The sequence below is a fragment of the Pygocentrus nattereri genome, chromosome 27 (genome assembly GCF_015220715.1).
Source record: "Pygocentrus nattereri isolate fPygNat1 chromosome 27, fPygNat1.pri, whole genome shotgun sequence".
In the NCBI taxonomy this organism is placed as follows: domain Eukaryota; kingdom Metazoa; phylum Chordata; class Actinopteri; order Characiformes; family Serrasalmidae; genus Pygocentrus; species Pygocentrus nattereri.
Window position 1 is genome coordinate 26,793,996 of NC_051237.1, and position 24,287 is coordinate 26,818,282.

Sequence of the window (24,287 nt, forward strand, 5' to 3'; positions counted from 1 at the left end):
CACTGTTATGCTGATGACACTCAACTAATGTTTTCTTTCTCTCCCTCTGACTCACAGGTTTCCAGTTGCATCTCGGCATGCCTGTCTGACATCTCTACATGGATGGCAGCCCACCACCTGAAGCTCAGTCCTAGCAAGACTGAGCTGATATTCATCCCTGTGACTACAGGTCCTCATGATCTTGCTATCTCATCGAGAACTCCTGGATTGTTCCATCTGCAGAGGCAAGAAGTCTTGGTGTGACCCTGGATGGCCAGTTATCATTCTCGACTCACATCGCGAACCTGACTCGGTCATGCAGGTTTCTACTGTACAACATCCAGAGGATCTGACCCTTCCTCACCCAAGAGGCCACCCAGGTGCTCGTGCAGTCTCTGGCCATCTCAAGGCTCGACTACTGCAACTCACTCTTGGCTGGTCTTCCCATGCAGACCATCAAGCCTCTGCAGCACACATTATATACACATATACAATACACACACACACACACAATACACATGCATACAATATACACACACACTATACAGAATGTAAATATTTTTCATTGTGCAATATGTTCATAAGTGCAATACAGATCTTATGCAACTCTTATTTTATTCTTATTCTTATTTTGTTGTAAATAGTCGAGATTTAACTTTAACTTTTATTATTTATAATGTTTATAATGTTTATATTGTTTCCCGTTTCTATTCCTGAGAGCCTTACTCCTGTTACTCTGCTGCTGTAGTGCTGTGAATTCCCTGCTGTGGGACTAATAAAGCATTATCTCATATTATCTTATCAGTAAAAGCATGTGACTGGCCATGCTCCCTCTTAGTGGGCACTTTTAAACCTCTGTTTTAACATTCAGTATCATTTTTTTAAAATGACAATTTGCAGAAACATGTTTGTTGTCTAGAAGCAACGTTGTGCGACAGGTGGAATGGATTGGACTGAGTCAGAGCTGCTCCAAGTGGTGGTGATGGGAACCAGACGTCCCCCTCTAAAAGCTCCTCACAGATGAATGTGAGCTCACTATCTGGCACGCAGCAGGTCACTGTTGCCCTCCCTATTAATGTGTTACGACTTCTCTTCATAATTTGAAGGGTTTTGGAAATATGTTTATTGTCTAGAAGCAACGTTGTGCTTCTATCCCAGCTGTCATCGGGCGGAAGGCATGATACACACCAGACAGGTGGCCAGTCCATCGCAGGGCAAACAGACACATTCACTCACACCTATGGGCAATTCACCATGTCCAGTTAGCCTGACTGCTTGTCTTTGGACTGTGGGAGTAAACCAGAGAACCCAGAGGAAACCCACACAGACACAGGGAGAACATGCAAACTCCACACAGGAAGGACTGCCCAGCCGGGGAATCGAACCCAGGCCCTACTTGCTGTGAGGCAACACAACTACCCACTGCACCACCGTGCCGCCCACCCCTGCACACAAAATGTTTTGATATTTAATAATCAGGTCCATTTTATGTAAGAAAAGTGAATCAAATATGTTTTAGTTGCTCTCATAACACCTGCAGTAGGGGGTTAATTACACAGTTACTTACTGGATCAATAATGTACATTTTCTCACAATTGGGCTGAGCAGTGTCATCCTCCTCAACAGCAGGTGGCAGCATAGGTCCATTTTACAGCCCTGTAGTCTCTCTGAGGAAGACGTGTTGACAAAGCTGTGTGGGAAAGCACTGCAGCAGTCAGAGGAGCTGGAGTGTCTAGAATGGCAACAGCACCAGCTCCATTCTTAAAAATAAGGGTTCCAAAAGGGGTTCCTTGGACCGGCATCCCTGAAGAACCTTTGGTTTCCTAAAAACTGTTTCAATGTATGGCTGTAATAGATGCCCCCTAATGTGTAGGTAGTACCTCTTACATCTACTGGGCCTCACAGAGTTACATGTATTCTCCCCCATCTCCCACACACTACACAGTTAAAGGGGAACCCCACCTGTTTTTCAAAATCCCTGCTTAATTAAACGGTTCAGATGTAAACAGAGCCGTTCAGAGCGGTTTGGGGTGAAACGCTCTGTCCTAGAGAGTCAGAGCTGCTCACAGTGGTGGTGATGGGAACCAGACGTCCCTCTAAAAGCTCCTCACAGAAAGTTCCTACATGAGCTGGTTCTGAATTCATGCTGTTTTCTGACGGTTTGAAAAAAAAGTTCTATCCAGGCCGTAATCCGTTTCTCGCTACCCAGAAAAGGATTTGACAGATTTCAGGGAAACATCACCACATGGACTCCAGACAGGACATTCAACGGGGAGGAGAAAGCCCACACAAATGTAAATAGACCCCCAGTCACTTCTGAAACCAGAACCCTGCCCTTGCCCAAGAGTGACCCTGTTTACACCTGGTCACTTCCTGTGTGTGACTGTGTCCTGATAAGATTTTAGCCTTGTGCATTTACACTTGGTAGCCAACTGTGTCTCCGGTTGGCTGGGCCGGAATCGGAGTTTTGGTTTTAATGGGAGGAGTTTAGGTTGTACTGGAGGAGTCTGTGTTGTACTGGGAGGAGTTTAGGTTGTACTGGAGGAGTCTGTGTTGTACTGGGAGGAGTTTAGGTTGTACTGGAGGAGTCTGTGTTGTACTGGGAGGAGTTTAGGTTGTAATGGAGGAGTCTGTGTTGTACTGGGAGGAGTTTAGGTTGTACTGGGAGGAGTTTAGGTTGTACTGGATGAGTCTGTGTTGTACTGGGAGGAGTTTAGGTTGTACTGGATGAGTCTGTGTTGTACTGGGAGGAGTTTAGGTTGTACTGGGAGGAGTTTAGGTTGTACTGGAGGAGTCTGTGTTGTACTGGGAGGAGTTTAGGTTGTAATGGAGGAGTCTGTGTTGTACTGGGAGGAGTTTAGGTTGTACTGGGAGGAGTTTAGGTTGTACTGGATGAGTCTGTGTTGTACTGGGAGGAGTTTAGGTTGTACTGGATGAGTCTGTGTTGTACTGGGAGGGGTTTAGGTTGTACTGGGAGGAGTTTAGGTTGTACTGGAGGAGTCTGTGTTGTACTGGGAGGAGTTTAGGTTGTACTGGAGGAGTCTGTGTTGTACTGGGAGGAGTTTAGGTTGTACTGGAGGAGTTTGTGTTGTACTGGGAGGAGTTTAGGTTGTACTGGGAGGAGTTTAGGTTGTACTGGGAGGAGTTTTGCTTGTCGAATGTGTCTTGGCGAGACGGTTGTGTTTACTAGAGAGACGACTGCACCTGAATACGGTCCAGATTATTCCGTGAGAGATACGCTGTGTCTCCAGTGGATTTAGGGTGTCCTCTGTTGCTCACATGGCCTGGATGAACTGACTGGACCAGCTGCTTCATGCCTTCCCTTCACTTCCGTACATCCAGCAAACACCGCACTGAACCCAGAACTGACCACAAAATAAATATACATACACATGTAGAGGCGTGTAGAGGTGGTCAAGACGACTTGCTGAAGTGCAGACCGAGCATCAGAACGGGGAAGAAAGGGGATTTAAGGGTCTTTGAACGTGGCGTGGTTGTTGGTGCCAGACGGGCTGGTCTGAGTATTTCAGAAACTGCTGATCTGCTGGGATTTTCACACACAACCATCTCTAGGGTTTACAGAGAACGGTCCGAAAAAGAGGAAACATCCAGTGAGCGGTCAGTTGTGTGGATGAAAATGCCTTGTTGATGTGAGAGGTCAGAGGAGAATGGGCAGACTGGTTCCAGATGATAGAAAGGCAGCAGGAACTCAAATAACCAACCAGAATCTCTGAGGAACGTTTCCAACACCTTGTTGAAAGACTGACACGAAGAATTAAAGCAGTTCTGAAGGCAAAAGGGGGTCCAGCCTTTTACTAGCAAGGGGTACCTAATAAAGTGGCCGGTGAGAGTACATATAATTAACGAATGGTTCTATGTAGAACATAGCACCAAAAAGAGTTCTGCTTCTAATACAATATCCATCCGATACCAGAACCCTGTTTGGAGCTATATAGAACCACATCCAACACATTTTCCATCTGTCAGAAGACCCATCTAAGCACACATGACCTTTGGTTCCCCAAGGAACCATTGCCTTCACCAAAGAACCCCATGGAGAAGCATCTTTCAACCAATCCTCGTTTGCCGGAAAACGGGTGGGAAGCGAAAACTCCTTGGTGACTTCCTCTTTGCCCCGACCACCAGGCGGGGGCGTGGCTGATCTTTGTCCTACGTCAGAGCGTCGCCCCGCCCACCAGGGGCTTTCGGTCTGTTTCCCCTTTATTGCATCCATTTTTTTTTCTGCATTGAAGAAATCTCCAAGAATTGTATCAGCCAGGAGAGGGGGGGGGGGAGCTATGTGGGCTCAGGAAAAGAAAAAAAAAACATAAATCAAAAATAAATAAATAAACTAAAGGGGAGCCAAAGCGACGCGGAGAGAGGAGCCGTCCAGAGAGGGAGCAGCTATGGGTTAGACTGGACTGACCATGACTGCGAGCTAAAAGGCAAGAGCGCTTGATTTCTCAGCCCGGGGGAGGAGGAGGTGTGCACGAGGCAGGGGAGGCAGGAGCTGCTCTGGCAGGACGGCGGAGGAAGTCAGTGGGAATTAGCGGGTTGTGGAGGCAGAGCAGGTGGCCAAACGCAGCCGAGGCAACGATAATATAGGATATCATGGCACTGTCCACTCTGTAATCCCGGTGTAGGGAGCCCTGTCGCTGCGTTGGCTCCTCTAGCTCCTCCGCCAGCCTGCTTTCTGTACTATGTACGTGTGTATCTATCATTCTCTGCAGCAGCCTGAAGATGTCAGCTCCTCTCGGGCCCCGGGGCAGCCCGGCAGCCCCGCCGGACGTGCCGGACCTGAGCCACCTCACCGAGGAGGAGCGAAAGATCATCCTCTCGGTCATGGATCGCCAGAAGAAGGAAGAGGAGAAGGAGCAGTCCATGCTGAAGTAAGACGCCTCCTCCTGCTCCTTTACCCCGCTGCGGCTTCCATTCGCCAGCTTGTTGTTCGAATTTCCCCGTTCCACCTTAAATGGTGCAGCAGTTACATTCTGGCGCCTCAGGCGCCAGAATGTAACTGCTGCACCATTTAAGGTGGAACGGGGAAATTCGAACAGGGAACTGACCCCACTGGCCTCTAAGTGCTGGTGCCTTGGGGTGTCGGGGGGGGCTCTGCTTTCCTACATTTAGGGGCTTTCGCTGGGGCTTTGGCTGCCACTGGCGCCGGTGTAGCAGCTTTTGCGTCCTCCTGGGTTGGGTTAGCTCTGGGCGCCATCTTCGGCGAGGAGAAAGGGAGGGAGGGAGGGGGGGAGAAAAATCCCTCTCTTTTTTTTTGTGCCATTCACGTTTTCACGGCTCCTGCTGAATGGAGCGGTAGCCTGTCTCGCGTGGAGGCCGGATAGACTGCCCCTCTGCCGTCGGAGCCTTTCAGCACCACGTCGCTGTCCACCCCCTCTCGCCGCTTCCACCGAGCCGCCAAGCGCGGACGAGTCCCCCCTCCCCCGCCCTCCCTCGCTCCGCCGGCTCCCGGCTCCAATTCGCACGGTCCACCTTAAAAATGGCGCAGCAGTTCCATTCGGGCGCCGACAGCCTGCAGCGAACTGCTGCACCGTTTAAGGTGGAACGGGGAATTCGAAGGAGGAGCTGGGTGACGGCAGGGCTGCTGCCTTTACTCTGAGCCTTAACTCAGGTCATGAAGACGTGTAACCCCTGTTTACCCTCCCACCCCACACACACACACTGGAAGCTCTGGGTGCGTTTTTTCACGAGTGTGTTTTTTATTGACACGTGGTGCTTTGCAGCTCTGCGGGAGGCTCCTTTGGCGCGATCATTTCAGTTTAAGCTGGGGTTCGAGTCAGGCTGCCTCTATGAGCCTGTTCAACTCTAAGGGTCTGTATGAGAGTCCGCGACTCGGTTCCTCGCTCTCATAATTACAGAACAGCGGTTTCGCAGCAGGTGATGAACCATTCATAGTAGATGCTGAATAATTCATAGTAGATGCTGAATAATTCATAGTAGATGCTGAATAATTCATAGTAGATACTGAATAGCTCATAGAAGATGCTGAATAATTCATAGTAGATATCAAATAATTTGTAGGAGATACTGAATAATTCATAGTAGATACTGAATAATCCATAGTAGATGCTGAATAATTCATAGTAGATATCAAATAATTTGTAGTAGATATGGAATAATTCATAGTGGATACTGAATAATACATGATATACACTGAATAGTTAATGGTGGATATTAAAAAATCCATAGTAGACACTGAATAATTCATAGAAGATACTGAATAATTCACAGTAGATACTGAATAATTTGTAGTAGTTCTGAATTGTAAGTCTTAAGATTCATAACTGAATCATTGTCTGTATTAAAGCAACAGGTCTGCAGAAAATCCAGCTGACCCAGTTTGCCTGGCTTTACCCTAAAATCTGGTTCTTCTGTCAAGACGTGTTTGGTGGAGCTACAAGCCCAACTAACTAACAAGTGACTGAAGCTAATACCTCACCATTTAGCGTAGTGCTGACCGCATGCTCGATCATGTGTTTTGTGCTGTGGTTCAAGGCGAGTGTGTGATGATGTGTAAGCTTCCAATACTTGTTGGCTACATTCGATTCCCCAGCCGGGCGACCAGGGTCCTTTCTGTGTGGAGTTCGCATGTTCTCCCAGTGGTTTCCTCCGGGTGCTCCCACAGTCCAGAGACGTGCGGTCAGGCCAATTGGACATGCTACATTGCCTGCGTTTGTGCTCTGTGTGTGCATGTATATGAGTGTCTGTCTGTCCTGCGATGGACTGGTGACCTGTCCAGGGTGTATTCTGCCCTCCACCCAATGACAGCTGGCATAGGTTCCCCTCATGACCCAGTAGGATAAGACTTATAAGACATGTGTGTGTGTGTGTGTGTGTGTGTGTAGCTTGAAAGTAAATTAAGTACCTACAAAGCATCTACAGTGGACTATCCTAATAAAGTGTTACCAAAAGCTGTATGCATTCTGTGCCAACTATGCACTTCTGGACTTTGTGTCTTCTGGACAGAGCCAGCGTACCTGTCCTGCTGTGTCTGAAGCCCACCTGACCCTCTGAGAGCCGGCATGTGCTGCATATGGGCCAGACGTGTTGACTGCCTGATGCCTTGTGGTGTGGACGTGTGACATTTCTATGCAATCTGACGCCACGTTTTGTGTGGCATCGCTAACCTTTCATTGTGGCAGGTCCAAAACTCTTCCCCATTTATCACACTGAGGCTTTTTTGCCACCTTTTGTGTGAAAAATGTCCTCTCTGCACGAGCTGTGCTTGACTCATCCTGTCACTCATGGTGTGGCTGAGTGTTTTCACACGTTACTGGAGTTTCTCGGTCCAGTTGTAGTATTCGTGATTCAGAGGAGGGCAGAAAATAACAGATTGGCTCGTTATACTGCATTCATGCATACTCCTCGGCCAATTCATCATTTTACATTTACATTTACAGCGTTTAGCAGACGCTCTTATCCAGAGCGACTTACAAGAAGTGTTTTGTCTGTCTAGAGAAAGTATCTCTGCTAGTTACCAATAGCTTAGAGAGAAAGACGGTCCTGAGCTCAGATACTGATAGAAACACAGTCACTGCAGACACCGAGAGAAAAAGAACCAGAGTTGAACACAGAACTCTGAGCCATTCAATGCAATACAATAACAATAAGATACAATACAATAAATAAAATAAGTGCAGCTTATTCATCAGAAATGCCTCCTCTGTTGCTTCACTCTGCTGGGGTACCGTTTGTCGTGGCTGTGCTGTAGCCCTTAATTTATGGTCAGTTTCACACTACCGGTCACTACTTTGCTGAGGATGAACCACCACTCAAATACTATCTGGACAGCAGCGGCCCTGTGGTCAGAAACTGACCAGTGATGAATAGAGTACAGTGGGCTGATAAACTGCAGAAACAAATGAGCTACAATTTGTAACTGTACACCTACATAGTGGAGCTATAAGAGAGGGGTTTCCGATAAAGTGGCCAGTTAGTGGAAGCACAAGGTGGGTGTTTCTAATAAAGTGGCCAGTGAGTGGAAGCAGGAAGTGAGTGTTTCCGATAAAGTGGCCAGCGAGTGGAAGAACAAGGTGGGTGTTTCTAATAAAGTGGCCAGTGAGTGGAAGCACAAGGTAGGTGTTTCTAATAAAGTGGCCAGTGAGTGGACGCAGGGTTCTTCAGATCAATGGAGAATGTACTGTAGGTGGTTCTATGTAGAACCTTTTTGAAAGGGGTTCTATATAGCACCAAAATAAGGTTCTTCTGTTGTATCAAGCGATACTGTGACATCGAAGCGCTTTTTGATGCTGTATAAAACCCTTTCCAAAAAGGTGCTATATAGAACCAAATACAGCACTTTCTTCATCAGTGTAAGGAAACCTTTCATGATGCAGAGAACCCCCTAATTTAAACTTTACTGAAGAACCTTTGAAGAACTATCTTTTTAAAGAATAAACGTGACATCATAATAGTAGAACAGCCCGTTTTGGTGCTGTATAGAACCATATACAACACATTCTCCATCAATCTGAAGAACCATTTCACCACTGGTTCTATATGTGACTGCCTTTATTGAAGAACCCTTGAAGAACCATCATTTTTGGGTGGCGGGCTGTGCAGCTGTGTGCTCTGGTAGATACAGGTTTGAAATGCGTGGAGGGTGGGCTGGATAAGGCTGGGGGTCCGGAGCGAGCGCGCTGGCAGGCGGGTCGGAGCGCCGTCTGAAAGTGCTTAAACACACTCAGAAACTCACACTGCCACCGCTGCCACTCTGCATGAGCCGCCCTGTCACTCTTCCTGAAGACGCTTCAGCTGTGTGATCGCTGGACAGGACACCTCTCCTGGGAGGAGCTCGTCCCTTCATGTTGGATCTTCATGTTTATTATCACTGTGGATATTTCGTCCACTTTCCCCTGGATTTCCAGCTATGCAGCGTATTTGAAGTCATGTTTAGAGATAACAGAGTGTCAGAAACCACATAATCAAGTTTAGCAAACACCTTCAATGAATTCTTCAGTAACAACAATCAGTTATTTAGAATCTACTATTGATTGTTTCATAGCTACTGTGGATTATTCAAAATCTACTACTAGTTATTCATTAATTTATAATGTATTGCTTTAAAATACAGGCTTATCATTCAGTTATTAATGTTAAGACTTACAATTCAATGCTATGAATTATTCAGCATCTACTATGAATTATTCAGTATCTGCCATGAATTATTTAGTATCTACTAAAATTATTCAGTACCTACTAAAATTATTGAGTATCTACCATGAATGATTCAGTGTCTACTATAAATTATTCAGGAAGTACTATGAATTATTCAGTATCTATCATGAATTATTCAGTATCCACCATGAATTATTTACTATCTACTGTGAATTATTCAGTATCTACTAAAATTATTCAGTATCTACTATGAAACTAACATGTGATTCTGTAGTTGTGAGTGTGAGGATTGAAAGTATGGACCCTCATACAGACCCTCTGAGATTATCATTGTATCCTGACGTCTGAATCCGTGTATTTTCATCGGAACTTCACGGAACTGTGTCGTGGTCTTTAAGGTTTGTCCCGCAGGAGGGCTGCAGTGATTCGGTCAGATAAGTGTCAGTCTTTCCCTGCGTGGCGCTTCGGCTTACTCTCACTGCGACTGGTGGACATTCAGGGAGCAGCTGAGGTCAACTAGATTAAAGCCACAACCAAGTAGCACAAACTTAGCGTTCTAGAGAGTCTCACTTTATAGGGCCACTCAGAGGTTTGGACACACCTGCTCCTTATGTTGTGTTATTTCATTCCATTTTTGGATTTGTTTTGATCATTTTTATCGTTCATATATACATATGTTTATAATTAATGATCAAATTCTTAAATAAAATAAAATATAAGAAAGCTACATTATTCAATACCAATTTAATAATTGTCAATATATTTATTAATATAATTCATATAATTAATAAAATGATCAATTTATTATTACCTATTGTTACATTATTAGTATATCATTTATAATTTTATTGCATCATTTTTGATTATTATTTTATTTATTGTATCATTATTTAAGAATTTATGAATATTTAAGAAAGGCATTATAAAAATATTATTTATACATATATATATATATATATATATATATATATATATATATATATATATATATATACACATTATTCATACAGTATATACAGTTTTTATTGATGCTGCACTTCATGAAAGCCAGCCAACAATCTGGCATCCATCAGCGAGCACACACTGTTGTTATATCACATTATATTATTGAATTATTATATCATGTTTGATAAAAGGATGAAATATTCCAGTGATGAATCTTATTTACTCTGTACTGAGTTACAGACCCAGTCAAACTCAGTTTGCATGGCAGGCACAGTTCCTGATTTAACTCTGCTCTCTGATCCAGATGGGATGGTCAGTCTAAACAGAGGACAAAGGTCAAATGTCTAGTGTCTGGGAAGAGTTTTGGGAGGAGATAAGAAAAGCAGCAGGGCTACACCACCACCACCACCACCGCACACCCACCGCGTTTATAGCTGTACCAGACTTCGCTGTATTTTTAAAGCCTGTATTACACTGCGGCGTTTGCTGAGCTCATGGTTGACAGCAAAGCCTCGAAACATGAGGTGTGAGAAATTTGAAATCATGTTGTTGGTGAGATGCTGATTGAAATATCTGCTGCATTAAATGCACTTCATATATGAAACTGTTTATTTGATGTGATATGGTTTAGTGCAAATCATTTATTGCTTTAATTGCAGTGGAGTTCTTATTTTCAGGTTTTTTTTTATTTTAAACTGTAAAATAGGACACATTGTTATTTTCGTTTTAACTTGAGTGAAGGATTCTGAGCACTTCCTCTCTAAAGGCATCGTTGTCGTCTCCTGAACAGCAGAGATGCGTCTCTCGCAAGTTTCCAGGGATTTTCTCCAAAACGATTGAAAACATTGTGATTACAGACGAAGGCTGAGGTGTTTATTCTCCCTCTACTCAACAATCTGACATAAATCTCTGTTTACTGTTGTAAATGCTCACAACAAATAATCAGATCTAAACCTACGTGGAGAACCGCTTAGTGTGGACGTTACCATGACGACGAGCATCACGTGAGGTCCAGTCAGAGTGAGATGAGCAGCAGTGAGCAGTGATTGTGTTTTTAACTGCTTTAAAATGACGTCAGACTCAGGAAAACGTCCTTCACACGTCCTTATTAAAGAAGGCCGAGAGGAAGACGTCGTGCTCTGAGACGCATAAGCTGGACGTCCGTCCCACCGCCGTCTTTTAAAGATCAGAGCATGAACTTCGTCTCCTCTGCAGACCAGCTTCTGCTCCGGCGTGTTGAACGGTATAAACTCTCACTGTGACGCGACGCTCATGCAGAACGGACTGAAACTTTCCGATAGGGAATGTAATCGGATACAGGAGTTTACACGGATATTATTCTTCTATTTAACAGATTATTTACAGGATTACACACCTCGATCAATCGGATAGAAACTGTATTCCGAATGGCCTCAATTGGACTAGACCATTCCAACTGAGGTGTTTACATGGACGTATTCTATTCCAATGGAGCTATTAGTTGGATTAATAACAGATTATTAGGCTGCATGTAAACGTGCCTAGAGTGTGAGCTGAACCCTCTGAACTGAAGCCTTTGCGTCATTTTGTTTGCTAACCTGTAACCTAAAGCACGACGTCTGCTGCCGTTTGCTGACGGTGATGTTAATGTCTGTGGTTCTCCCAGTAGATTAATCCCATTGCCCTGTTCCATGTTGCTGGATGGACTGGGATGGAGCTGGTGTTTGTTAAGGAGTCCTCCAGAGCCTAATGATTCTCTCAGATCCTATTAGGCTGGACTGGACTAAGAAGACTTCTAAGCTGCTGCGACAGATCAAGTCTGAGAGAGGAAGCTCACGGGCCGCCGTTACATGGATCCACTTCGGCATCCTGAGCGTGTCCTGCCCGTGTCTCAGTTTAGAGCGTGTGCATCATATTCTTACACTATGTTCTTCCCTGAGTAGTGATTACAAGGTGGAATTATTTCAGACTGAACACTAACATTGTACGCTAAACGAAAAAAACAGCAAATTACAGCATCTCATGTAATTAAATCAGTGTCCATACAGTCAGCTGGTCTGAGGTAAAGTTAGCCATAACGTCCCTGTCAGGAAAAAACAGCCAGCAAAACCAGCTTGTTCTGATGCTGGAACCTTCTAAAAGGACAATTCTACTGATTTTTTAAAATTTCTGTATAGTTCATTAGTAGAGATTGAACAAAAAACAGTGGTTGAGACAGATTCAGAGGGTATAGACATATATAGACATTTTATTTACTATCCAGAAGTTTTCTTTGGGGACTATTTTGCCTCAGGACGCCCTGCATGTTATGAATCCCTCCACCATGAATGGAGTTTAAGGCCAAAATCTCCTCTAAACTCTCATAAAACAGCGTCTCAGTCATCAGGCAGTGAATTCAGAACCAGTTCATGTAGGAACTTTCTGTGAGGAGCTTTTAGAGGGGGACGTCTGGTTCCCATCACCACCACTGTGGATAGTTCTGACTTGGGAAGTTTATCTAGAACTGAGAGTTTCACCCCAAACCGCTCTGAACGGCTCTGTTTACATCTTAAGCATTAAATTATGCAGACGTTGCCTTGACTACAACACATATTTAGACATTTTGTTTACCATCTAGAACCACCAGAGAACCTACACGAGTCTTCTGAGTTTATATGGAATGTTGATGATGGAAAACAGTGGAAAATCTGGAATAATGAGTTTTCTTTGGGGACTATTTTGCCGCACAGCGCCCTGCATGTCTCCCTCCACCATGAATGGAGTTGAAGTTCTCTAAACTCTCATAAAACAGCGTCTCAGTCATCAGGCAGTGAATTCAGAACCAGTTCATGTAGGAACTTTCTGTGAGGAGCTTTTAGAGGGGGACGTCTGGTTCCCATCACCACCACTGTGAGCAGCTCTAACTCGGTAAGTTTATCTAGAACTGAGCGTTTCACACCAAACCGCTCTGAACGGCTCTGTTTACATCTTAACTGTCTAATTATGAGGAAATTTTGATAGAATTCTAATTGATAGAATTTCCCTTTAACACAGAGGCGGTTTCACTAGATGCGTGTGGAAGCGCTCAGGTAGCTTTGTTTGCTTCGGTTCAGGTCAGTAATCTTCATTTCCCTTTGTTATCTTGTCCTGGTATGAAGTGTGGAGAGAGAAGCGCTACAGTGGGCTGGAGGGGTGTTTTAAGGACACTGCAGTGGGTGGGCTGCTAGGCTGACTGACCCCTGACCTCTTAAGCCTGAGGTAGAGTATATTTAAGGAAAATGCTCACATTAGACCTTTTCGCTATAATTGTATGCAGGCTTGTCACAATTATTACATAATCACCTAATCGCAATTATTATTGGAGATAATTTAGATTATTTACACATTGACCAGAATTATTATCCAGGTGTTAGATCACTTTATCACAACAAAGGAAATGGATGCATTTTTATATGATGGCTGTAAATAAAAGCACGTAAATAATTTATAAATGCTAAAAACGCATTCCCTGGCACAAGTTATGAAAAATAAGAAAACTTCTAACTTGTGTTCGAGCAGATTTACAGATTTAGCCGATTCAGGGGGCCACTTGTTTGTTTATAGGTAGCTAATTTTAGCACGCATGCTTGCAGATCACCCGCATTTTCACAGTCTGGAGGGAAATATGAGTTTTGGTTGACTTTAATTCTGTGCACCAGGTAGTTCCACAGAAAAGAAAGAAAGCTAAGGAGCAAGATGGCTAATAAGCCAGTCGCAACAGGAAAAGACAACTGAATCATTAATCGCAATTATTTACATGGCAGATTACTGTCAGCTTAAAATTCATGATCGTGATCAGGCCCTGCTGCACCTTTGCTGGTGTCAGTCGTCACACTGTAAGGAGTTGACATGCGTCCTGGGTGATATGATCATAAGCGGATGGCGCTAAATGCAGGAGTAAACAGGGCGGCTGTGAAGGACCTCCTTAATCAGCTGCGTCATCACAACAGCACCACAGCTTCATTTTTCACCTCCTCTGTCACTTGTTTACAGGTTAAATTAAAACATTGCACAGACTTCCAGTACAGCGAGAGACTGATGTAGTAAATCTGGACAGTACCTTCATCCAGTCATGCAATCCCATCAGTGTCAATGGCTGCACATCTCACTGTCCACTTATGATCCGATCACTCCAGACAGATGTTAATGCCACGTCTGAACAGAACATTACAGAGGGCTGGAGGTTAGGGAACCAGTCCTGTGGCTGTACGGTCACCGGTTTGATCCCCAGAGCTGACAGTATGTGACTGAATTGCCCTTGAGCAAGACACCTAACCCCCAACTGCTCCCCGGGGCGCTGTGGATAGGGCTGCCCACCAGTCTGGGCAAGTGTGCTCACTGCCCCCTAGTGTGTGTGTGCTCACTAGTGTATGTGGTGTTTCACTGCACGTGCGGAGGTGAAATTTCTCCGTTGTGGGACTAATAAGGGTCTCTTAATATCTGTCGCAGGCTTTGCCATTTCGTCTGCTGTTAAGGGGAGTTTCATGGTCTGGACCTCCAGATCTCTGAGCTTCAGACAGGCTCATAGATGGAAAGGGGGATCCAAGCACCTCCCTGTAAAGTCCTTTTCTGCTCTGATCTTCTTTGCCTGAGTTACACAGCTTGTCGTTTCTCCGCAGAGGGACATCTGGGTCCAGATCTGGGCAGTGACTCTGACATAGTACTGTATCAGACACATCGGGGTGGCTGGGGTTTTTGCATACGCCAGGTTTACACACATACTGTGCTGAGAGTGGAGAGGCACCCAAAAGTATCCAGACGACAGCAGTCCTGTTCCAGTGTTGTTCCAGTGATGAATGGGGAGCTGATAAGCTGTTCCGCAATAGGAAAACAGGCAGGTTTGAGGGGTGTCTGCTATGAGTTATCGTTTGTGTAAAAAAGTTCTGTCATTGGCTTAAAGAGGAATTCCACATATTGGTGGGAAACGCTCTGTTCTGGAGAAACCTACCGAGTCAGAACTGTCCACAGTGGTGCTGATGGGAACCAGACGTCTCCCTCTAAAAGCTCCTCACAGAAAGTTCCTACATGAACTGGTTCTGAATTCACTGCCTGATGACTGAGACGCTGTTTTATGAGAGTTTGGAGAAGATTTTGGCCTTAAACTCCATTCATGGTGGAGATAATGCAGGGTGTGGTGTTGTGAGGCAAATTTACATTATTTTTATATACTATTTTTCCATCATCGACATTCCATGTAAACTCAGAAGACTTGTGCAGGAATTCCCCTTTAACTTTGCACTCTAGCACTTCCATTAAAGTATCCAATGAGCGCAAGTGGAAGGTAAAAGGGAGGTGTTTCTAATAAAGTGGCCAGTTAGTGGAAGCACAAGGTCAGTGTTTCTAATAAAAGTGGCCAGTGAGTGGAAGTATAAGGTAGGTGTTTCAAATAAAGTGGCCAGTGAGTGAAAGTAGAAGGTAGGTGTTTCTAATAAAGTGGCCAGTTAGTGAAAATAGAAGGTAGGTGTTTCAAATAAAGTGGCCAGTGAGTGAAAATAGAAGGTAGGTGTTTCAAATAAAGTGGCCAGTGAGTGAAAGTAGAAGGTAGGTGTTTCTAATAAAGTGGCCAGTTAGTGAAAATAGAAGGTAGGTGTTTCAAATAAAGTGGCCAGTGAGTGAAAATAGAAGGTAGGTGTTTCAAATAAAGTGGCCAGTGAGTGAAAGTAGAAGGTAGGTGTTTCAAATAAAGTGGCCAGTGAGTGAAAGTAGAAGGTAGGTGTTTCTAATAAATATTTCTAATAATCCTCAGTTGTTGTGCTGAAGTGGTTTCCCCCACTTTGATAGAAGATGCAGGCAGTTTTTTCTGTAGTATCTTCAGTCTGAGTGGCCCGGAATAGCTGAGTGTGTCTGATCTTTGGCCTCCGCTGTATTTTAAGTGCGTTATTTAAAACGATCACTGCTGATTGGCTGGTGACAGACTGTAATCTCGTTACAGACGGGCAGCAGTGCAGTCTGACCACATGGACGCCGGTGCTTTCACCGCCCACATCATCACAGAGCATCTGTTAATACTCCAGGGTTAATACTCCACATATATAGGTGAATGAATGAATATATAGGTGTTGTTTATTCTTTGCCACTGAAATCAACCTAATGCAATATTTTAGGGGCATTTTTTCCACCTAGTTCTGTTTAATTTTGGAGAACAGCAGGAGACGTCCACCGAAACAATGATGTAATGAATTAACTTGATTTAAATGCATTTCCACATTACACGAACACAGTCGACTGTGAGACTAAGTTAACTGAAAGACAGTAAGTATGCTGATGCAATATATGTAATTTGTTTATTTGTGTGAATATTAAGCAGCACCTTTTTTACAGTGTACACATGCGGTCATTAGTCACTGTCGTTCTGATAAAATGCCTAGACATGGCGTCCTTTGTCGTCATGGGGCAGTGAGCAGGTCCTGGCGAGTGTCCTGCTGTATTTAAGCAGCCTGAGGAATGTTGTGTAACAGGATTATTACCTGCTGTAACTTCTGCCGGAACGTTACTGTTACAGACACTACTGAAACAGTCACTGTTGAAATAGTCACTATTGAAGCAACCACTACTGAAACAGCCACTACTGAAACAGTCAATGTTGAAACAGTCACTACTGAAACAGCCACTACTGAAACAGTCACTGTTGAAACAGTCACTGTTGAAACAGTCACTACTGAAACAGCCACTACTGAAGCAGTCACTGTTGAAACAGTCACTGTTGAAACAGTCACTACTGAAACAGTCACTGTTGAAACAGTCACTACTGAAGCAGTCACTGTTGAAACAGTCACTATTGAAACAGTCACTGTTGAAACAGCCACTACTGAAGCAGTCACTGTTGAAACAGTCACTGTTGAAACAGTCACTACTGAAACAGCCACTACTGAAGCAGTCACTGTTGAAATAGTCACTACTGAAACAGTCACTGTTGAAACAGCCACTACTGAAGCAGTCACTGTTGAAACAGTCACTGTTGAAAGTCACTACTGAAACAGCCACTACTGAAACAGTCACTGTTGAAACAGTCACTGTTGAAACAGCCACTACTGAAGCAGTCACTGTTGAAACAGTCACTGTTGAAACAGTCACTGTTGAAACAGTCACTACTGAAACAGCCACTACTGAAGCAGTCACTGTTGAAATAGTCACTACTGAAACAGTCACTATTGAAACAGTCACTACTGAAACAGTCACTACTGAAACAGCCACTACTGAAACAGCCACTATTGAAACAGTCACTAGTGAAACAGCCACTACTGAAGCAGTCACTGTTGAAACAGTCACTACTGAAACAGCCACTACTGAAGCAGTCACTGTTGAAATAGTCACTACTGAAACAGTCACTATTGAAACAGTCACTACTGAAACAGTCACTACTGAAACAGCCACTACTGAAACAGCCACTATTGAAACAGTCACTAGTGAAACAGCCACTACTGAAGCAGTCACTGTTGAAACAGTCACTAGTGAAACAGCCACTACTGAAGCAGTCACTGTTGAAATAGTCACTACTGAAACAGTCACTATTGAAACAGTCACTGTTGAAATAGTCACTATTGAAACAGCCACTACTGAAACAGCCACTATTGAAACAGTCACTAGTGAAACAGCCACTACTGAAGCAGTCACTGTTGAAATAGTCACTACTGAAACAGTCACTATTGAAACAGTCACTGTTGAAATAGTCACTATTGAAACAGCCACTACTGAAACAGCCACTATTGAAACAGTCACTAGTGAAACAGCCACTACTGAAGCAGTCACTGTTGAAACAGTCACTAGTGAAACAGCCACTACTGAAGCAGTCACTGTTGAAATAGTCACTACTGAAACAGTCACTATTGAAACAGTCACTGTTGAAATAGTCACTATTGAAACAACCACTACTGAAACAGCCACTACTGAAAGAGTCACTATTGAAACAGTCACTGCTGAAACAGGCACTACTGAAAGAGTCACTACTGAAACAGTTGTGGTGAATTTGATCTTATTAATTCTATAGTCGTAACATTAATTTCTATCATATTGGTTAGTATACTATGTAGATCCTGGCTGAAGTTGATTCTCTGTATTTAAGCAGCCTGAGGAATGTTGTGTAACAGGATTATTACCTGCTGTAACTTCTGCCAGAACGTTACTGTTACAGACACTACTGAAACAGCCACTACTGAAACAGTCACTGTTGAAACAGTCACTGTTGAAACAGTCACTACTGAAACAGCCACTACTGAAGCAGTCACTGTTGAAACAGTCACTGTTGAAACAGTCACTACTGAAACAGTCACTGTTGAAACAGTCACTACTGAAGCAGTCACTGTTGAAACAGTCACTGTTGAAACAGCCACTACTGAAGCAGTCACTGTTGAAACAGTCACTGTTGAAACAGTCACTACTGAAACAGCCACTACTGAAGCAGTCACTGTTGAAATAGTCACTACTGAAACAGTCACTGTTGAAACAGCCACTACTGAAGCAGTCACTGTTGAAACAGTCACTGTTGAAAGTCACTACTGAAACAGCCACTACTGAAACAGTCACTGTTGAAACAGTCACTGTTGAAACAGCCACTACTGAAGCAGTCACTGTTGAAACAGTCACTGTTGAAACAGTCACTGTTGAAACAGTCACTACTGAAACAGCCACTACTGAAGCAGTCACTGTTGAAATAGTCACTACTGAAACAGTCACTATTGAAACAGTCACTACTGAAACAGTCACTACTGAAACAGCCACTACTGAAACAGCCACTATTGAAACAGTCACTAGTGAAACAGCCACTACTGAAGCAGTCACTGTTGAAACAGTCACTACTGAAACAGCCACTACTGAAGCAGTCACTGTTGAAATAGTCACTACTGAAACAGTCACTATTGAAACAGTCACTACTGAAACAGTCACTACTGAAACAGCCACTACTGAAACAGCCACTATTGAAACAGTCACTAGTGAAACAGCCACTACTGAAGCAGTCACTGTTGAAACAGTCACTAGTGAAACAGCCACTACTGAAGCAGTCACTGTTGAAATAGTCACTACTGAAACAGTCACTATTGAAACAGTCACTGTTGAAATAGTCACTATTGAAACAGCCACTACTGAAACAGCCACTATTGAAACAGTCACTAGTGAAACAGCCACTACTGAAGCAGTCACTGTTGAAATAGTCACTACTGAAACAGTCACTATTGAAACAGTCACTGTTGAAATAGTCACTATTGAAACAGCCACTACTGAAACAGCCACTATTGAAACAGTCACTAGTGAAACAGCCACTACTGAAGCAGTCACTGTTGAAATAGTCACTACTGAAACAGTCACTATTGAAACAGTCACTGTTGAAATAGTCACTATTGAAACAGCCACTACTGAAACAGCCACTATTGAAATAGTCACTAGTGAAACAGCCACTACTGAAGCAGTCACTGTTGAAACAGTCACTAGTGAAACAGCCACTACTGAAGCAGTCACTGTTGAAATAGTCACTACTGAAACAGTCACTATTGAAACAGTCACTGTTGAAATAGTCACTATTGAAACAGCCACTACTGAAACAGCCACTATTGAAACAGTCACTAGTGAAACAGCCACTACTGAAGCAGTCACTGTTGAAATAGTCACTACTGAAACAGTCACTATTGAAACAGTCACTGTTGAAATAGTCACTATTGAAACAGCCACTACTGAAACAGCCACTATTGAAACAGTCACTAGTGAAACAGCCACTACTGAAGCAGTCACTGTTGAAACAGTCACTAGTGAAACAGCCACTACTGAAGCAGTCACTGTTGAAATAGTCACTACTGAAACAGTCACTATTGAAACAGTCACTGTTGAAATAGTCACTATTGAAACAACCACTACTGAAACAGCCACTACTGAAAGAGTCACTATTGAAACAGTCACTGCTGAAACAGGCACTACTGAAAGAGTCACTACTGAAACAGTTGTGGTGAATTTGATCTTATTAATTCTATAGTCGTAACATTAATTTCTATCATATTGGTTAGTATACTATGTAGATCCTGGCTGAAGTTGATTCTCTGTATTTAAGCAGCCTGAGGAATGTTGTGTAACAGGATTATTACCTGCTGTAACTTCTGCCAGAACGTTACTGTTACAGACACTACTGAAACAGCCACTACTGAAACAGTCACTGTTGAAACAGTCACTGTTGAAACAGTCACTACTGAAACAGCCACTACTGAAGCAGTCACTGTTGAAACAGTCACTGTTGAAACAGTCACTACTGAAACAGTCACTGTTGAAACAGTCACTACTGAAGCAGTCACTGTTGAAACAGTCACTGTTGAAACAGCCACTACTGAAGCAGTCACTGTTGAAACAGTCACTGTTGAAACAGTCACTACTGAAACAGCCACTACTGAAGCAGTCACTGTTGAAATAGTCACTACTGAAACAGTCACTGTTGAAACAGCCACTACTGAAGCAGTCACTGTTGAAACAGTCACTGTTGAAAGTCACTACTGAAACAGCCACTACTGAAACAGTCACTGTTGAAACAGTCACTGTTGAAACAGCCACTACTGAAGCAGTCACTGTTGAAACAGTCACTGTTGAAACAGTCACTGTTGAAACAGTCACTACTGAAACAGCCACTACTGAAGCAGTCACTGTTGAAATAGTCACTACTGAAACAGTCACTATTGAAACAGTCACTACTGAAACAGTCACTACTGAAACAGCCACTACTGAAACAGCCACTATTGAAACAGTCACTAGTGAAACAGCCACTACTGAAGCAGTCACTGTTGAAACAGTCACTACTGAAACAGCCACTACTGAAGCAGTCACTGTTGAAATAGTCACTACTGAAACAGTCACTATTGAAACAGTCACTACTGAAACAGTCACTACTGAAACAGCCACTACTGAAACAGCCACTATTGAAACAGTCACTAGTGAAACAGCCACTACTGAAGCAGTCACTGTTGAAACAGTCACTAGTGAAACAGCCACTACTGAAGCAGTCACTGTTGAAATAGTCACTACTGAAACAGTCACTATTGAAACAGTCACTGTTGAAATAGTCACTATTGAAACAGCCACTACTGAAACAGCCACTATTGAAACAGTCACTAGTGAAACAGCCACTACTGAAGCAGTCACTGTTGAAATAGTCACTACTGAAACAGTCACTATTGAAACAGTCACTGTTGAAATAGTCACTATTGAAACAGCCACTACTGAAACAGCCACTATTGAAACAGTCACTAGTGAAACAGCCACTACTGAAGCAGTCACTGTTGAAACAGTCACTAGTGAAACAGCCACTACTGAAGCAGTCACTGTTGAAATAGTCACTACTGAAACAGTCACTATTGAAACAGTCACTGTTGAAATAGTCACTATTGAAACAACCACTACTGAAACAGCCACTACTGAAAGAGTCACTATTGAAACAGTCACTGCTGAAACAGGCACTACTGAAAGAGTCACTACTGAAACAGTTGTGGTGAATTTGATCTTATTAATTCTATAGTCGTAACATTAATTTCTATCATATTGGTTAGTATACTATGTAGATCCTGGCTGAAGTTGATTCTCTGTATTTAAGCAGCCTGAGGAATGTTGTGTAACAGGATTATTACCTGCTGTAACTTCTGCCAGAACGTTACTGTTACAGACACTACTGAAACAGTCACTGTTGAAACAGTCACTGTTGAAACAGTCACTACTGAAACAACCACTACTGAAACAGCCACTATTGAAAGAGTCACTATTGAAACAGTCACTAGTGAAACAGCCACTACTGAAGCAGTCACTGTTGAAATAGTCACTACTGAAACAGTCACTATTGAAACAGCCACTATTGAAAGAGTCACTATTGAAACAGTCACTAGTGAAACAGCCACTACTGAAGCAGTCACTGTTGAAATAGTCACTACTGAAACAGTCACTATTGAAACAGCCACTACTGAAATAGTCACTATTGAAACAACCACTACTGAAACAGCCACTACTGAAAGAGTCACTACTGAAACAGTCACTAGTGTAACAGCCACTATTGAAAGAGTCACTACTGAAAGAGTCACTACTGAAACAGTCACTAGTGTAACAGCCACTATTGAAAGAGTCACTACTGAAACACTCTGTAACTATGAGTGCTGTGATTGTTTTGGTAGTGACAAAATGGAATGTTCAGTCATTTGTTTTTATAAAATAAGGATGTATTTGTCAGGACGGGTTCGTATCTGCAGTTGTGACTTTTTTTGTTTGTAACGGTAGTTTTTTTTTTTCTTTTTGCGAAGCGAGACTGTAGACACAATAACTGTTCATCACATTCAAACCATATAATATCTCATCTTGTCATAGTCGTTTTTTCTTTCCATGGCCTTATTTTTTATCTTTTATTTATTTACAACTTGTCATAATTTATAGTTTGTATTTTGTTTGTATTTATTTGCCACAGATATTGATTTGTATTTTTTTACTTTTTCTAGTCTTATGACATTATATAATAATTGATATCACTTGTTATCATCTGTTTTGTCATGATGATGATGACAATGAAGATGATGATGATAATTATTATTATCATTATTATTATCATTATTATTATTATTATTATTTGTATTATTGTTGATTTGCCTGTTGTTTTTTCTTTTGCACATGCTGAGCTTTATAAAATATCTTTCTAGGGAAACTCCAAAAGAAGAGCCAAAGCCTCAGTCACCTCAGTAAGTACAGAAAACTCAATCTCCCAGAATGCTTAGGGCTTGGTCACTTCCTTCTTTACCCTTTGGTCCATGTGACAGACCCACTTCTAACAAACTGTGGTTTTGTGGTAGTTTCTGCTTCAGTAGATGCTTTAGCTTCAGTAGTTTAGTAGATGTATTGGCTTCAGTAGTTTAGTGGTAGTTTTAGCTTCAGTAGTTTTGTGGTAGTTCTCACTTCATTGGTTTAGTATATGTTTGGGCTGCAGTAGTTTAGTGGTAGTTTCATCTTCAGTAGCTTAGTAGCTGTATTAGCTTCAGTAGTTCGATATATGTTTTGGCTTCAGTAGTTTAGTGATAGTTTCATCTTCAGTAGTTTAGAAGTAGTTTTAGCTTCAGTAGTTTTGTGGTAGTTCTCGCTTCAGTGGTTTAGTATATGTTTTTGCTTCAGTAGTTTAGTAGAAGTTTTAGCTTAGCAGCAGTTTTAGTTAAGTAGTTTAGTAGCAGTTTTAGCTTCAGTAGATTACTAGCAGTTTTAACTAGTTTAGATTAGTTAGTTCACTGTAGGGATGCGCACGGGTGCTTGAGTACGCAGTTGACCTTTTTTCGCCGATATTCGAATATAGAAATAACTATACAGGTATTCATGTTTCATCACATCACGATGAAGGAAATGTACAGATGAACAATTTGTTGAAAAGCCCATTTTAAGTTTAGCTTGTGTTTGTGAGAAAATACTCTACTCTGAAACATGATGCCTGAATGTGAGCGTGTCGTCGAGGACGTGGCTGCGAAGGCAAGTGTAGCTCAGATTTATTGTTAACTAGGCTAAGGGCTCTAGCTGGAGTTACCGAGCAGTTAGCCGCAGTGTTAGCTCCTCTGAAGCGGCAGCCGTTAATCATCCAACACAAAAACTACCAATTTCCCTTTGTTTTCTTTAATAATGACATGCTTTCGATTGTATTCCACTGAATGCTGATGAATTTTGGTGCTACCAATTGTTTGGCCTCTTAGCACCAGAGCTGTCACTTAGAAGTGAAAGCCTCCACATTCATTTCAGCAAAACTAATTTTGTTTTGGCTGTTTTTTTGCTTTTATCCTTCTCTGCGGTTAACCGTATATTCTTTCATTAACTCCTTTGGATGCTCAAATACCATAATGAGTCAGAATGCACATCCCTAGTTTAGGAGTTCAGTAGTTTTTTCAGCAGTTTTAGATTAACAGTAGTTTTAGCTTCAGTAGTTTCCTGTTCTTTCCTCTTTTGTCCTCCTGCTTTCAGACTGTGGCTTCTGTTCCCTGCTGTGGTTCTTCCTCTGCTATTGCTGCTGTTTTTCTCTGTTGGGCGCTTGCGTTCCCGTCCAGTGCTGGACAGTAGTTACAATAGTGACCATTTTGTGCTGCGTTTTCCTGTATCACCTTCTGCACATGTGTCTGTGAGGCAGTGTAATGCAAGTCGGCTGAAACTCACATCCTTTACATCCTTTAGGGCCACAGCGCACCAGTTAAAGGAAAAGTTCAGTGAAAAAGCTCTTGACACAATTTTCCCCCCTTGGAGTCAGTCAGTCAAGACAT

The 24,287-nt window shown here is 42.8% G+C and overlaps 1 protein-coding gene across 6 annotated transcripts in view; it reads left to right on the forward strand.

Moving 5' to 3' along the window:
- The first annotated feature begins 4,293 nt into the window (after window positions 1-4,293).
- Window positions 4,294-24,287, forward strand: part of rims2b (regulating synaptic membrane exocytosis 2b) — a 250,923-nt gene continuing 230,929 nt past the window's right edge. For 3 of the 6 annotated variants that reach the window (XM_037535353.1, XM_037535354.1, XM_037535355.1), the window contains exons 1-2: window positions 4,294-4,868; window positions 22,701-22,739. In XM_037535353.1, the coding sequence (XP_037391250.1) occupies window positions 4,720-4,868; window positions 22,701-22,739 (188 nt within the window). In that variant the 5' untranslated portion in view covers window positions 4,294-4,719. The remainder of the gene's footprint in view (window positions 4,869-22,700; window positions 22,740-24,287) is intronic. The other 3 variants (XM_037535356.1, XM_037535357.1, XM_037535358.1) reach the window with 1 other exon arrangement.